At 54.1% G+C, this 14031-nt stretch overlaps 1 protein-coding gene across 4 annotated transcripts in view; it reads left to right on the top strand.

Annotated features, from left to right (window-relative positions):
• Window positions 1-14031, top strand: part of KLHL29 (kelch like family member 29) — a 298809-nt gene that overhangs the window by 237058 nt on the left and 47720 nt on the right. For all 4 annotated transcript variants that reach the window (XM_032353199.1, XM_032353198.1, XM_032353197.1 and 1 more), the window contains one exon: window positions 1582-2094. In XM_032353199.1, the coding sequence (XP_032209090.1) occupies window positions 1582-2094 (513 nt within the window). The remainder of the gene's footprint in view (window positions 1-1581; window positions 2095-14031) is intronic.

Below are 14031 nucleotides of genomic sequence, written 5' to 3'. Positions count from 1 at the left end.
TGGTGACAGCTTCCCTCTCCTCATCCAGCTCATTGATAAATAGGGCGAGCAGGACTCAGGGCCCATCAGCAGAGACCTCCTTTAGGTCCCCAGCATCCTCTGGGCCAGTCGCCCTCTCACACATCAGTCGCCTCCATGGGCCTTTCTGTACCTTCACCAGAGCTCCCAGAGAAGTCACTGGCCGTGCTCCCAAGTTCTGGTGCATCGTTCCAGGCCCCCCAACTAATCCTGGAGAGAAATGAGCCTCGGATGTCATGCCTTGTGCTTAAAACACCAGGCTGGCTCCCAGCTGGCTCCTCTTCTTCGGGCTTGGGGACAGTCCCCCTTAGCAGCCCATTCTAGAATCTCGCCGGCACTGCTTCGCCGGTATTTGCCAGCTTCTAGTTGTCTCCAACGAGCAACTAGTTTTCTTTCTGTGAGGGAGCTCCAGCTCCCCTTCTCGACTCTGGGGCTAGGGGGTCCTGAGTGGCCCCCTGGCCCCCACTCTCTTCCTCAGTCTCCCCTTTTTCTGTCTATACTGCCACTCCCAACAGCATCATGAAAACCAAGGTGGCATTTGAGTGATGGAGACCCAACCCCACACTCATTCAGTCAGAGGTGACCCAGAGTGTCCTTCCCTGTCACAGTGTCTTCTGGCTTCACTCACAAACACGCTCGGGTCAGCTCAGCTCAGGGGAACCTGGCCCTGCTCGGCCTGACCTGGGCTCAGCTGGCGTCGAATCTTATATCAAGTCTCAGGAGGTGGGTCTGGGCCCCGTTGCTCAGTCAGAATTCCCTTATGGCCCAAAATGCACTTCTGTTGTTTCCCCCGGGACCGGCCATGCAGAGGTTGCTTAGGAGAAAGCCTGGTCCCCCAGCAGGGCAGTGGACTCCAGCCCCTGGCCGGCTCCCCCCACTGCCCGCACCCCCTTCTTTCCCTTCCCATACCACAGGGCTCTTGCACGGCTCCAGGCTCTGGTGTCCCCGCCTTGCCCAGCAGACACCTACTGTCTTCAGAGTCCACCTTTCCCCCCACCTCCGCCAGACAGCTCTTCTCCAGAAAGGAAGGAAAAACACCAACATTTATGGAACATTTAACACATACCAGACACTCTGCTAGTTTTTCTTTCTTTCTTTCTTCTTTTTTTTTTTTTTTTTTTCCCAAATATGTTTTCCTCATTCAGTTCCTCCCAGGAGAACTCTGAGGTAGGTGTTGCTAGTTCTGTCTAACAGAGAGGAAGAGTGAGGCTCAGAGAAGATAAGCAACTTGCTCAGAGCTCCTGGCTAATTAATGGCAGAGCCGAGATTTGAACCCAGCACTCTTTGAAGGTCTCTGCTTTTTTTTCCTCTCGGTTTTGTTGCCTCTTGAGCTCTCCCAAGCAGACTGTGCTCCCTCTCTGGGCCTCCATGGCCATCTGCTCATGTACCCCCAGCACACTTATCCTGTGCTACTATTATCACAGATTTGTGATCTGGGGGTACTGGATGTGGGTGTCTTGTCCGCCTCTGTGACCTCCGCACCCAGCCCAGGGCCCGGGGCAGATGGTATTTGCCAAGGGAATATGTCTGCAGCAAATGACATCTCTTCCGTCTCCCTTGCAGGCACAGGGCCATGGGTGACCACGGTGGCCGCCGGGAGCCAGCCCGCCCTGATCGCACACTCCTATGGAGTGGCCCAGCCTCCCACCTTCAGCCCAGCTGTGAACGTCCAGGCCCCGGTCATTGGGGTGACCCCCTCACTGCCTCCCCACGTGGGGCCCCAGCTCCCGCTGCTGCCAGGCCACTACTCGCTCCCACAGCCACCTTCCCAGCCACTGAGCAGCGTGGTGGTCAACATGCCCGCCCAGGCCCTGTATGCCAGCCCGCAGCCCCTGGCCATGTCCACACTGCCTGGCGTGGGGCAGGTGGCCCGCCCGGGACCCACTGCCGTGGGCAACGGCCACATGGCCGGGCCCCTGCTGCCTCCACCACCACCAGCCCAGCCGTCTGCCACCCTCCCCAGCGGTGCCCCTGCCACCAATGGGCCCCCCACGACTGACTCGGCCCACGGGCTGCAGATGCTACGGACCATTGGCGTGGGGAAGTATGAGTTCACCGACCCCGGGCACCCCAAAGGTAAGTTCTGCTGCCTACATACTCCCGTGTGCCCGCATCTGTGCTTCCCTGAGGGGTCACGACAGCGCGGACAGGCGTGCGGTTCCTGGCGTCCTGTGCTCTCCAGCAGTTCCCTCGCTGGCCTCACCCGGCTTGGAAGCAGTAGTGGGGCCTCCCCCTGCCCAAGGCAGCTGCGCCTCAGAGGAGGCAGAGGGGAAGGTGGGGGAGCCAAGGAAGGCCAGGGGAATGCCTGTGAGCCGCCAGGAGAGGAAGGGAAGGAAGAGCCTTGCAAAGTCCCGGGTCCTTCTGCCTCCAGCCCAAGCCCTAGGCCGTTCTCCCTCTGACCCCGCGGCTAGGCCAGGTATGGAATGAGCAGAAAGCCTGTGCTCCTCTTAGGGCTCCGTGGAACAGTCCTCTGTGCGGCCTTCACTTCCCACCCAGAACAGGCAGAACACGAACTGTGGCCTCCCCCAGAAGAGCTCCCTCTGCGGTGCGGTGCGTGAGAGCGGCTCCCCAGACCACAGGGGAGAGGAATGTCTGTCTCCTCCCCAGGAGACACTCCCGGGCCATCCTGAGCCACTTGGATTTTTTGTTTCAAGGAAGCAAGGGTGGCTCTGTGAGGCTCCAAGAAAGAGCCCCTCTAGCCTCAGCCTTCAGTCACCCCTTTGCCCCACCCCCCGGGGCAGTTTTCAACAGAGCCTGCAGGAGGAGCCCCCCCCCCCCCCCCCGGGCCTTAGGGTCAGGACAAAGTGCCTCAGCAAACAGGCTTCACTCCTGATATCTGTCTGAGCGGTCTACCCAGCTGGAATGCAGAAGGGGGCAGGAGGACGGGGGACCACAGATGTTACACTGCTGGGGTTCATCTACCCCAGACTTGCTTGCTATCCCTTAGAGCTCCAGACAGCCAAGCCCCTTTCCTGATGCGTGCAGAGGGGAGGCAGCAGTCGCAGGCAGGGGGGCACACGGTGGGTGGTCTGCCTGCTGGGGTACCCAGGCCTCCTTTGAAAAGGGGAGTAGACGGTCCTGGGAGATGTGGACCTCTGGGCATCACTTCTCTGTCTTCTGGCTAACAGCCCCTGGAGACGGCTCCTGGGGAGGGGGGCTGCCTCTCCGCAGAGCAATGACTTCCACTAGCCATTCTTTCCAGCCTGCTTTCATGCATCTCTATCCTTATCCTTTTGAACAATTTTCAGACCTCGTCAGGCATCCCAACAACAAAGCCGTGTCTAGATCTCCATTGGGTTTCATTCCCAATCTGATTGCGCCCCAACCGCCTTTGTTTTGGAAATCAGCACTAGTTTTAAATGACAAAATTACAGAAAATTACATCTAAATTCTGGTAAACTCTTGCTTTGTTTAAGATCTTTTTTTAAAAAAAATTGACTAAATTGATTTTTTGTTTGAATTGTTTTGGTTAAGCTCTCTCTCCCTTAAAAAGAAAAAAAAAAAAAAGTACTCCCAGTTTATATGCTGCCAGCTCTGATACACTGGGAACTGGGTGTCCTGGCTGCTTCCGGGGTTGTGCCAAAGGCCAGGCACTGGGTGGGCTTCCCTCTCCCCATCAACAGGAGCATCTCCGCTGCCCCCAGAGGCCTCCTAGGGCTGATGAAAGGTCTTGCTGAGTTGCCAAATTTCAGACATGTATCTAGGAAAAGGACTTATTCTGGGCAGAGAGGCAACAGGCCCAGCTGGATCTAAAGTCCCTGGTTTGGGGCTTAGCACAGAACTGGGGTCCACCTCCCCAAAGGCACACGTGCAATTTCTCCTCACACATCTGAGCCCATAAGCTCAGGAAGTTACAGGCAGTAGAGACCCACTGGGCCCCCCGGGTCATTGCTGAGCCATACAACTCTCTGGGGCCAGAGGGCAAGGATCACCCTCTGTGGTGATCCCAAATCCTCAGACAGGAGGGAAGGAGAGCAAGGGCCCCTCCTGGGATGTGTCCTGCTAGCCCTAGGGCGTGGATTCAGGGCTAGGTGAGGCCAAGCATAGGGTAAGCCTAGAAAGGGTGCACAGCCCTGCCTTCTGGTAAGCCAGTGAGGTCCCTCCAGCTCCAGCCTGCGACAACCAGTGACCCATCTGTCATGTTGATTTCCATAGTCGGCCAGGGAACGGGCTCTTTCCCCAGAGATTACATTTAACTCACTTCTCTATTTATGGCCCTCGTGAGCTGATTTCTCCCCTTATATTTGTGGCAAAGAAAGACAATGAAGCATGAACATACAAATGCCTCCAAACTCAAGCCTGGGTGGGTTGTGTGGTTTTTTTTGTTTTTTGTGGCTTTTTTTTTTTTTTTTTTTTAAAGTAATTTCTCCTTTCATTTCTAATCTTAAAAGCCTTTATTGCTAAAGCTATAATTTGTCTGTCAGATCTAGTGTCAAACAACTGAATTTTTTTTTTTTTTTTTTAAATAAGAAACCCGGATTCTAAAACCAAATCTTTGAAACTTACCATGTGAGAATCATATCCCTGACAAGACCGTGTGGGTTTGGATTTGGGTCACTTTTAATTTTTCCCCGAGGGATTTTACATCTCCAAAACCCAATTGATTTCACACTCCTAAATGACAGACAGCTGGCTCCAAGTGGGAACCAGGAGGCTCGGCGTGATGGCATCAACACTAGTCAGAACTCCACTTAAGGAAGAAAAAAAAAGAAAAAGAAAAAGAACTTTCCTTCTCTCCTGTTCTGTTTGAAAGCTTGCCCGGCATTATAATAAGATTCACTGTAGAGCTCCTTGAGATCTAGCTCATTAAAGTCCTGCGATTTTTCCTCTATTGTTTGACATGACAACCTGGCCTCTCCCGGGGTTGAGTAATTATGGAGAGATCCCCTCCATGAGGAACAGGTCTTGCCAGCCAGAGGGATGGGCCTCTGGATGGGTATTTTTAGACTTCATTAGTGCCCTGATTTAAAATTTCACATTTTGTTTCTTGTAATTATCTTCCAATCGACGGAGCTGAAATTTCTGTTGGGGGTATGTGAGTCTGCCTTCCCAAAAAGAGTGTTGGGACTTTAATTTAAAACTTAACCAATTGAAAAATAAAGGTGGCGTGGAAATGCTTTTTTGATTTGCAATAGGTCAAGCGATTGTCTCTCGTCTGTGAACAGAGAAGCCGGCTTGCGTGCAGTTCACTTTAATGAGCGTTATTTAAATGCACTGAGCGCATATAGATTTTCTTAAGAAACTTACAAGATAAATCTTTCTTTCTCTAAGAACAATTTGGGGGTAGGATTTCATTCTTTAAAAAAAAAAAAGATTATGTGTTGAAAACTAATTAAAATAGATTTCATGTGTGCAAAGTGATAAGGGAGGAAAAAAGAATTAGTTCCATTTGAATCCTGTTATATACCTGAGGCCTTTGTCTTGTACTGAAAACTGGGAAGCAATCTATGGGCTGAGGTGGCGGCCAATGTCGGGCCTTGTGAGATGAGTGAGGGATGGCTAATGTCCCCGCCCCGGGGCGATGGGAGCCCAGCCGTGTCAGGGCAGAGGCACGAGCTCTCGGTGTCCTTTTTCCACAAATGATTCTTGGGGGCTAACAAGGTAGCCAGAGACCTTTAAAAGCCCCAGACGAATGATGAGCTGCAGAAAGGTTATGTTTTCACGTGCATTTCCAAGGAGAAAGAGGCAAGGTTGCACCTGCTCCCTTCTTTTTCTGAACGAAAAAGCAAAATCCAAGTTGACCTGAAGTGGTGAAGGCTTGTCTCATCTGACTTCAGATTCTGTAGGCCTAGGGCGAGGGGCCTCGAGGATTCCCACGGCTGGGGAAACATGTTGTGGGATGGGCTCAGCCCCTCCCTGTGGTTTCACACCTCTTCCTTCTCATCCTTGCTGGTGGACCCCCACCGGGGGGAGCTCTGTGTGTCTTTATGCCACTTTCTGCTTGGAAAGCAGCCACTCTGTCTTCTCTCCGAGTGGCAAAGACAGGATCTAGAAAAGAAACCTTGAGGCACACTGAATGTGACAAGGACAAGTCTCCTAACCTCTCTGAGCCTCCTTGTCTTCATCTTGAAAATGGGATGAGAGTACCATCCTCATCGGGCCGGGAGGAGGTTTGAATGGGACTGTGGCCATGAACATACATAGAGCTTTGCCCTCCTAACTCTGCAAACCATTGTTCCCGTCAACAGTGACCCCAGGTCTAGGGTTCAGCAGAGACGGAAGGTGGTGAAGGGGTGGGAAGCAGAGCCCCCTCCCCGCTGCGGAGGAGATGGAGGAAACCCAAGCTTGTTCGCACGGTTGGCAGCGCCCTGGTCAGGCAGCGTCATGGGACCACCATGTCCTCATGCGTAAAAGGGAATAGACATGTGGCCTTTCTGGCAGGAGGGTTTGGACTGCTCTCCCCGGTGTGGAGCCCAGAACAGATGCCCCCCCACCCCCGCCCCACCCTCAGACTGGCCAGGGCACACGGCTCCGTGCAGATTCTGGAAGCAGCTGGGAATTCATGATAAAGCTGTTTGCCCACACAGGGTTAGCCCAGAGGCACAAAATGTCCAAACTGAAATCACCTTCCCACAGACTTGCTCCTCCCATGCCTCTGTCTCAGAAATGACATCATGAGCCCACCCAGGAGTTCAAAGCCAAAGCCCAGAGTTGTCCTTGACCTGCCTTTATTATCCCCCTTATGAGTCTGAAAACGCCTTTGATTCTGCCTCCTCCACATCTCTCCTCTCTCTGGCCCCACCACCACTCCCCTCACAGGCCCTAACACCTCTGGCCTGCATCTGTGGCCTTCAGGCGCACGGTCTGTCCCCCTCCTGTCCAGGCCCATCATGCAGCCACTGGAGTCTGCAGGGCCCAGGTTCAGTCCCGTCTCTCCCGGCAAATGCCTCCACCAGCCTCTGCTACTCTCAGGATCGTGCCCAGCGCTTCACGTGGTGCCCCAGGGTCCAACTCCCGCCTGCCTCCACCTGCATCTGGGCCATTGCGCTCACAGGCTGCCCTGAAGCCATGTCAGGACAGGGGCTTTCTCCCTTCCAGCTGTGCTCTGCCCTTGGCCAGGCACCTACAGTACAGTCGCCCCGCTCCCGTGTCACTCTCCCTGCTAGGCGGCGAGGCTCTGGGTTGGGGGCAGGCACCTCCCCCCCCACATACTTGCCCCAGAGCATAGGGGAATCTGAAACTCTGCCTCGGTTTCCTCGTCTATAAAGGGGGATAATAGCAGAAGGTGCTTCTTAAAGTCATAGTGAGGATTCAGTGAGTTCTTTGACATAAAGCCCTCGGAATAGTGCCCAGCATATCGTTAATCACTACAAAAGTCTCTGCAATAAGTCTCTACAAAAGCAATGCCAGGGTCTCCTTTCAGTGTCTGTGATCTTCTAGGGGCCCGGGGTAACATGAAAAAGCCAGAAGCCAGGTTACCTTGGGAGGCTTGATAGGTGGTGCCCCCACGGTGATGTCTGAAGCCCCTTGTCCCCGGGGATCCACTCTGAACACAAGACCTTGCTTTCTTCCCCCTTGTTAACACTTTACACCCCTCCACATCGCCATCACAACCAGAAGGCATCACGCTGTTGGGGAGACCCTCCCCCTAATTCCAGGAGCTGTTGGAGGAGGGCTCCTTTCTATCTGCCATCAGGGGATCTCAGCGTCCTGCGAGATTCAGCTGGACCCCAGGTGCCAGACTTGTGGCGTGGGTCCTCCTCCAGGGCCATATCAGTAGATGGGACAAATAGGATTGGGTCGCGCCTGCAGACCAACCAACACCTGGGGCCAACAGCACGGAAGATGCCCAGGAGCCCAGGTTCGGCACCAGACTGCTGGCATAGAATTCCAGCCCCACCACCCGCCGACCCAGTGGACCTGTGCTGGAACACTGGTGTCTCTGAGTTGCCTCAGTTTCCTCATCAGTCCCATGGAGAGAATATTAGTGCTCTCGTCATAGACATGTTTTAAGGACTTAATAATGTATGCCAAGTCTCAACATAGCGCATGGCACGTAGTAAGCCCACAATATTAGCTGTTGTTACGACCACCGCTGATGTAGAGAATCCTGGCGAAGAAATATTGTCATGTTCCTTTGGCTCAGGCCCTCCATTGTTTCTAAAGTAAGGTTGCTGAAAACAATCTCCCAGAACTAACTGACGTAACCCTCAGTGCTGATCTGGAACCAAATCCACAGACCCGCTGTTACCCTAATTTCCCCCTTTCCAGCCTGCCCCCCCATCCCGCCACAACACACACCCTCACCCAAGAAATACGTGTCTCAGTGGTTGTGGAATTTGACACTTGGTCTACAGAAGGTGCTGGGTCCCCACCTGTGCTGTGCCTACCCCAGGCCTGCCTCGGAGAGCCCTCCTCCCCTTCGCCGGGCTCAGCCCCCTGGGGTTTGTTAATCATTAATTGGAGGGTTGTCCAGGGCTTAACTGTTGTGTTAACAGATCATTTGATGATGAGCGAAACAGGCAAGCAGAAAGATGCCGCAAAGGCCCCTAGACCACCCGGAGATTGTCGGAACAGGGATGACCCCAATACCCCAGCCCGTGTGCAACCCTCCCAGGGGCCTCTGCTCAACACAGTGTCTGCCTCCCCCCTGCCCTGAGTGAGCTGAGTGCATAGAACTAGGAGTAGCATAGGGGCTTTCAGCCTGAAATCTCTACTGAGCATTCTGGAGATCAGAAATCCTGCTCTGCCCCTAACTGTTGACCGGCAGGGCCAGCGGAGACAAGACTCCATGGCAATGAGAGGGCTCTTCAGATGAGAGCAGAGGAAGGGGTATTTCCTGTCCAGGGGCTTTAGGAAATGGCACTCACCCATGGCAGGAAGCCAGCCGCCCTGGTCTCAAGCCCACGCAGATACGAGCAGGGATGACCACCAGGTTCCAGATCACTGATACTCAGAGGCCACCGAGCAGCTTCAGTTATGTCACCTCCTTCCCTGCTCTACCACCAAGCATTTATTGAGCAAGCAATATGTGTAGTATAAGGCATCTACTGTGTGCAAGGCCCACATTAGCTTTTCCACTCAGAAGGCGCTGCGGAATGTGCTGGCTGCCTGCTAACACTCCCTGCTCCTACTGAACCTGAAGCCCCATGGGGATGCCTAGAGTGTTGCAGACACGGCCAATGCAGTGGAAGGAGCTTATACCCCACTTGGGGAGTCCAGAGGACCTGGCAATAAAAGCCACAGGACCCGGAGAAGAGAGATCAGTATGGACTGGGCCTCAAAGGCAGGCAGAATGACGGAGGGAAGTGAGCAGAAGGGAGTTAGTTCTACACAGGCAAGATCTTAGGGAAGAATGTTTGAAATCAATGCCAGTGACACAGAATCGTGATTTCTATCACAGAGCCACACACACATCTATTCAAATGGCTTATAGGGCCTGTCCTGATTCAAGACAGGTCCAGCTAGTGATTTACACTTGAGGGCCCCAGGAGTCCAGTCCCTGTCCTCTTGGTACACAGAGTTTAGGAAACCTGGATTTTCCTCCAGCTTCGTGGCTTTACTTGCCCAGTTAGTGACGGCCAGATAAGGATCCAGATAATGATCTTGGGCAAGAGTCCATTTTATCAGTCATTCTGATCCTGCAAGGTGAAGTCATTCTGGCCAAGGTCAAGCCATTCTAACGAAGGTCAAGTCATTCTGGCCAAGGACAAGTCATTCCAGTCAAGGCCAAATCGTTCTGGTTTTGGAAGGCCACTCTGGTCTTGCAGGTGAAGACCCTGTGGTCTTCAGGGGCTTTGATCTGAGTAGGAAACATTTGAGGGCCATGAACCCCTCACTGAGAAATCGGTGCACACCCAGGGTCTAGAATTTGTAAACCTTTCTCTCTCCCACTGTGACAGGTTAATAGCAAATTTCCCGTTGCCCGATCATTCTGCAAACATCTAACACAGGCTGTCTTTGCTAGGAAGGACATGCCGTGCCAGGCTGATCCCTAACATTTTTCAGTTTTTGAGGCTGGGGACGAATTTTGAAAGGGGAAGAGCTGGACAAGGCTGTGGGGTGCCTGCTGCGTGTCCCCTTGTGATGTGGAGGTCACGGTGTCCCAAACCATGAAACCAGCGGGAGGAAACGGGACACAACACTGGCTGTGGCTGAAATTACATTCCATTCAAGAGCATACTCACTATTCCAGAAGCGTAAAAGGTCAGAATAACACACGCATGTTAGGAACCGAAAACATCGTGTAGATTGCTTAAAGGGGAAAAACGGCCCAAAATCTTGCAATCTGTTGAAGCAGTCACCATTGTTTGTTTTCATTGTATAACGCTCTTTCTTTTCAAAACCGTATCTTAGAGGGAAGCCCAAGTGTGCATCAGTGCAGCAAGAAAATGCTTTTTTTTACCTTCTAGCTATGCCAGCCGCCCTTTGGATGACCTAGTAGCCGCGCCGTGAACTGTCTGGTTTGGCCCACTGGCCCCGCACAGCCTTTCCCTCCTCTCCCACGTGACTTCTCACTGTTGTCATTGTCCCGTGTTGCAGACCCAGGTCTACACACGGCCTGGACAACCACGGATCTGTGTAGCCCTGCTGTCTGTGGAATCAGCTGTGTCTGAGCGTGTCTGGGCCGCCTTCACAGCCTGTCACCCCCAGGGCGGCTGAAACAACACCTGTTAGTGTCCTCGACGTTCTGGAGGTGGACGTCCAAGATCAGGGTGCCCGCAAGGTCGGTTCCTCGTGTGGCCTCCCTCCTCGGCTTACGGATACCCATCTCCTTGCTGGGCCCTCCCCTGGCCTCTCCTCTGTGCAAGCCCTCCTGCTGGCTCTTCCTTGTCGGACATGGATTAGGGCCCAGTCCTCATGACCTCATTTAGCTTGAGTCCCTTCTTAGAGGCCCTGTCTCTACACACAGTTGCTTTGAGAATTAGGGCTTCGTATGACTGGGGCGGGGGGACACAATTCCGTGCCTAACAGGCTACTTGTCAGTCTAGTTGGAAAGTGGAGTTAGAGTTAGTCCAGGTCATCTTGCCTGAACAATGTCTCCTCCCCAGTCAGACCGCACTCCTGGGGCCATCACTGACCTTGGCCACATGGTGCCATTTATGGCCCCCCCATAAGTGTGGGGGTGTCTGGTCCCTACTCTTCCTCCCATGCATGCCTTGTGGAGCTGCTGGCAGCCAGTAAGTGGTCCTGTGGAAGGTGGCGCTCTGATTCCAGCAGCCTGGTCACATGTGTCCCATGAGCCTGGCCGGGAGAGGCCCAGTGAGCAGGGCCCAGAGCAGCCAAGCACAAGGGGCCCATCTCTATGCCGCTTTCGGTCTGCAGGGACAGAGGTTTCCAGGCAAAGAACTCCTAGCTGCAGATAAAGTGACTGCTTAAGGAGTGGGAATGGCTTCAACAGGGGACTCTCTAGAGACAGTTTCTGGGGACAAGGTGATATCTTGGAGAGAGCCCTGAACTTCAGTCTCCCCACCCGTAGAATGGGGGGAGGGGGCGTGGTTTCTAAATGATCTGTAGGTACTATCCCAACACTGTAGTGGTGTGGAAGGGGTGAGGGGCGGAGAGGAGGGGATGGCTTGTTGCTCAGGAGCGACTTCTCACCCGGTGGTGTAGGTGATGAGTGGCCTGGGAGAGCACGGCGGGGGAGGGGCAGCGGTCCGCGCCGGCAGACGCAGCCCTGCTTCTCAGAAGGGCATGCAGTGGATGTTTTATATCCGTTGTAGCTTCACTCTGCACTAATGTAATCCTTGCGGCTGCCCTCTGAAGTGGCCTCAAGGAGGGAAAAGCGAGGCTTGGCTGACACACTTGCCCAGGTGTGGGTGGTGGAGTGGGCATGGGAGTCAGGATCCAGGCCGCCCGCCTCTAACCCCACGCCCTTCCCACCGTACCACACCTCGAAGCTTCCCCACCTCGTCGGGGGCTCCGCATATCGGGGCTAACGAGGGGTCACGATGGCTATCTTACATCTCCTGGGGTCACATCTCAGTATAAATTGGCGATTCTGGTGTTCTTCCCTTATCTCTAGAAGAACTGTGTGGCGCACGGACGGGTGAGGGAGTGGATGTCGTTCCTCAAGGAAACCCATGAGGGACGTCGGGCCCTGGGGGGAGACTGCAGGCAGGGCACTGGCCACCCCAGAAGCCACCGGAGCTTAGGAGTCAGGCCGCCCCGGAGATTCCTTCCCGCGGTGGCATCTCCCGCATCTTATACACGGTATTGCCAATGCAGTAAAGTTAATGGAGCCAACCAGCCACGGGAGGAGTCAGAATTCCATGCAAAGATGATACATCTTCGAAGTTAATGAGGTCTATGGAGCTTATGCCCTTCTAAGTGATCGTGGTTCTTGAAACCCACCAAAGAGCAGCACACCCACTCAGAAGCCGTTACTGATGCCATGCCCCTCTGTCACAGAGGGACAAGGGAGCCACCAGGACAGGGCTCCTGGAACTGGCTTCCTACTGACGCCTGGGTAGCCTTCGGCTCCTTGGCAGCTCAGAAGATGTCATGCCTGGCCAGCCATTCTTGTCCTTTGCAAAGTGCTCAGATCATCCCAGGACAGCCATGGGGACTGGTCAGCCTCGTGGTGCTCAAGGAAGCGTGTGATCAAATGGAGCCAGGAATCTCCTGAAGAATGTCCATGCCGGCCCACCGCCTCAGCCAGCCTCGGCATTCGCCAGAAGAGGCACATGAGAACAGCTAGACTGTCGGCCCTTCCAGACTGGCCAGGGCCCAGGGTGGTCCCTGGGCTCGGGGAAGGTGAGCAGACAGTTTCTAGGAATCGTAGATCTGGAACCGGCTGAGGAGAAACACAAGCCGCCGTCAGCCCGACTGCAGACTGAACAGGGACCATCGTGCCCTGGCCCCGGGGCCCCCTGAATATGTTCCGCCAATGCTCTGCCGGATTCCAGTCTCCCCCGAGTTAACACTGCTCACAGTTGCTGAAGAACACAAAGTGGTATTTGTTGTGCCCACAGAACATCTGCTGAAGGCAAAACTTGTGTTCATAGCTCTTCACTTCAAAAGACTTGCCGTGTTATAAAAAGAAAGGGACCATCTGTCCCTCTTCTGGACCCCAGCACCTCTTGGAAAAGATTTCTGTGCAAGAAGGCAGTGAGAAGTCAGCACTGACTTCAGGGAACTATTCTGAGGCCGGAAGAGAAGGGTGCCTCCCCACGGAGGGGAAGCTGAGGCGGCAGATGGAGGCCGCGCGATGGCGGCCATGAGATGGTAGACGCTGGCGAGAAGGAAACAGCTGTGGGGCCGGGGAGATGCTCCAGCTGTGCCAAGGCCCAACGGGGAGGATGAGGGGTGTGAGGGCAGCCCCAGAGGAAGGACCAGAAGGTACGGGGGCCCCGGCAGAAGGTGTGGAAGATGTCCTCGCCGTTTTCGACATACCTGTTGCACAGTCAGATATCATCCGTTTGCAATCCTCTGCTCAGCTTGTCTGGCCTTTCTTATCCGAAAAGCCCATTAGGACAGTTTCGCATCTTGGGGACCATCGTAGGTGCCAGGATTCCCCTCCAGGGGCTGATAATTGGGGTGTTCTTCTGGAGTGTGTGGGTCCGCTGTGAGGCCTGCTCAGGGTTTGTCTGATTCTCAACACCAAGATAGCGCGGGCCACCCACTGCCTACAACTCCACAAAAGGCCCTTCCTTCCTGGTCTTCACGCTGGCTCTTCCTGCTCTTTGGTTCCGAAACAGTCCTGTTCCTTCCACCTCCCCCCCCCACACACCCAGCGAGAAGTTGGTTTCTACCAGAATCCTAGGAGATGCGAGAGATCCTTGGTCTGTGAACCTCGAAGCTTGAGGCTTATTTTGTTTCAGATCAAAACCTGCTTCTCTTCTGAGCTTCTGTCCTGGGGTGGAAACGGGTTGGGAGGGGGAAGGGTGCTGGAGGTTCAGAAGTGGGGTCCTCTGAGGACACCCCTTGCTCCCATTTCCGGCTTGTCTCTGATGGGACTGAATGAATTGAGAGCTTGGCCTCTGTCCCGGCGAGGCTTTGCCAGTTTTCATCCACAGTCTTAAACGTACAGAATGGCCCCCACTTGGATGCATGCATTTAGACTCTGGGGCC

The sequence above is a fragment of the Mustela erminea genome, chromosome 7 (genome assembly GCF_009829155.1).
Source record: "Mustela erminea isolate mMusErm1 chromosome 7, mMusErm1.Pri, whole genome shotgun sequence".
NCBI lineage: Eukaryota > Metazoa > Chordata > Mammalia > Carnivora > Mustelidae > Mustela > Mustela erminea.
The sequence above is the reverse complement of the archived record's forward strand: the minus strand, read 5'-3'. Positions and strand labels throughout refer to the sequence as shown.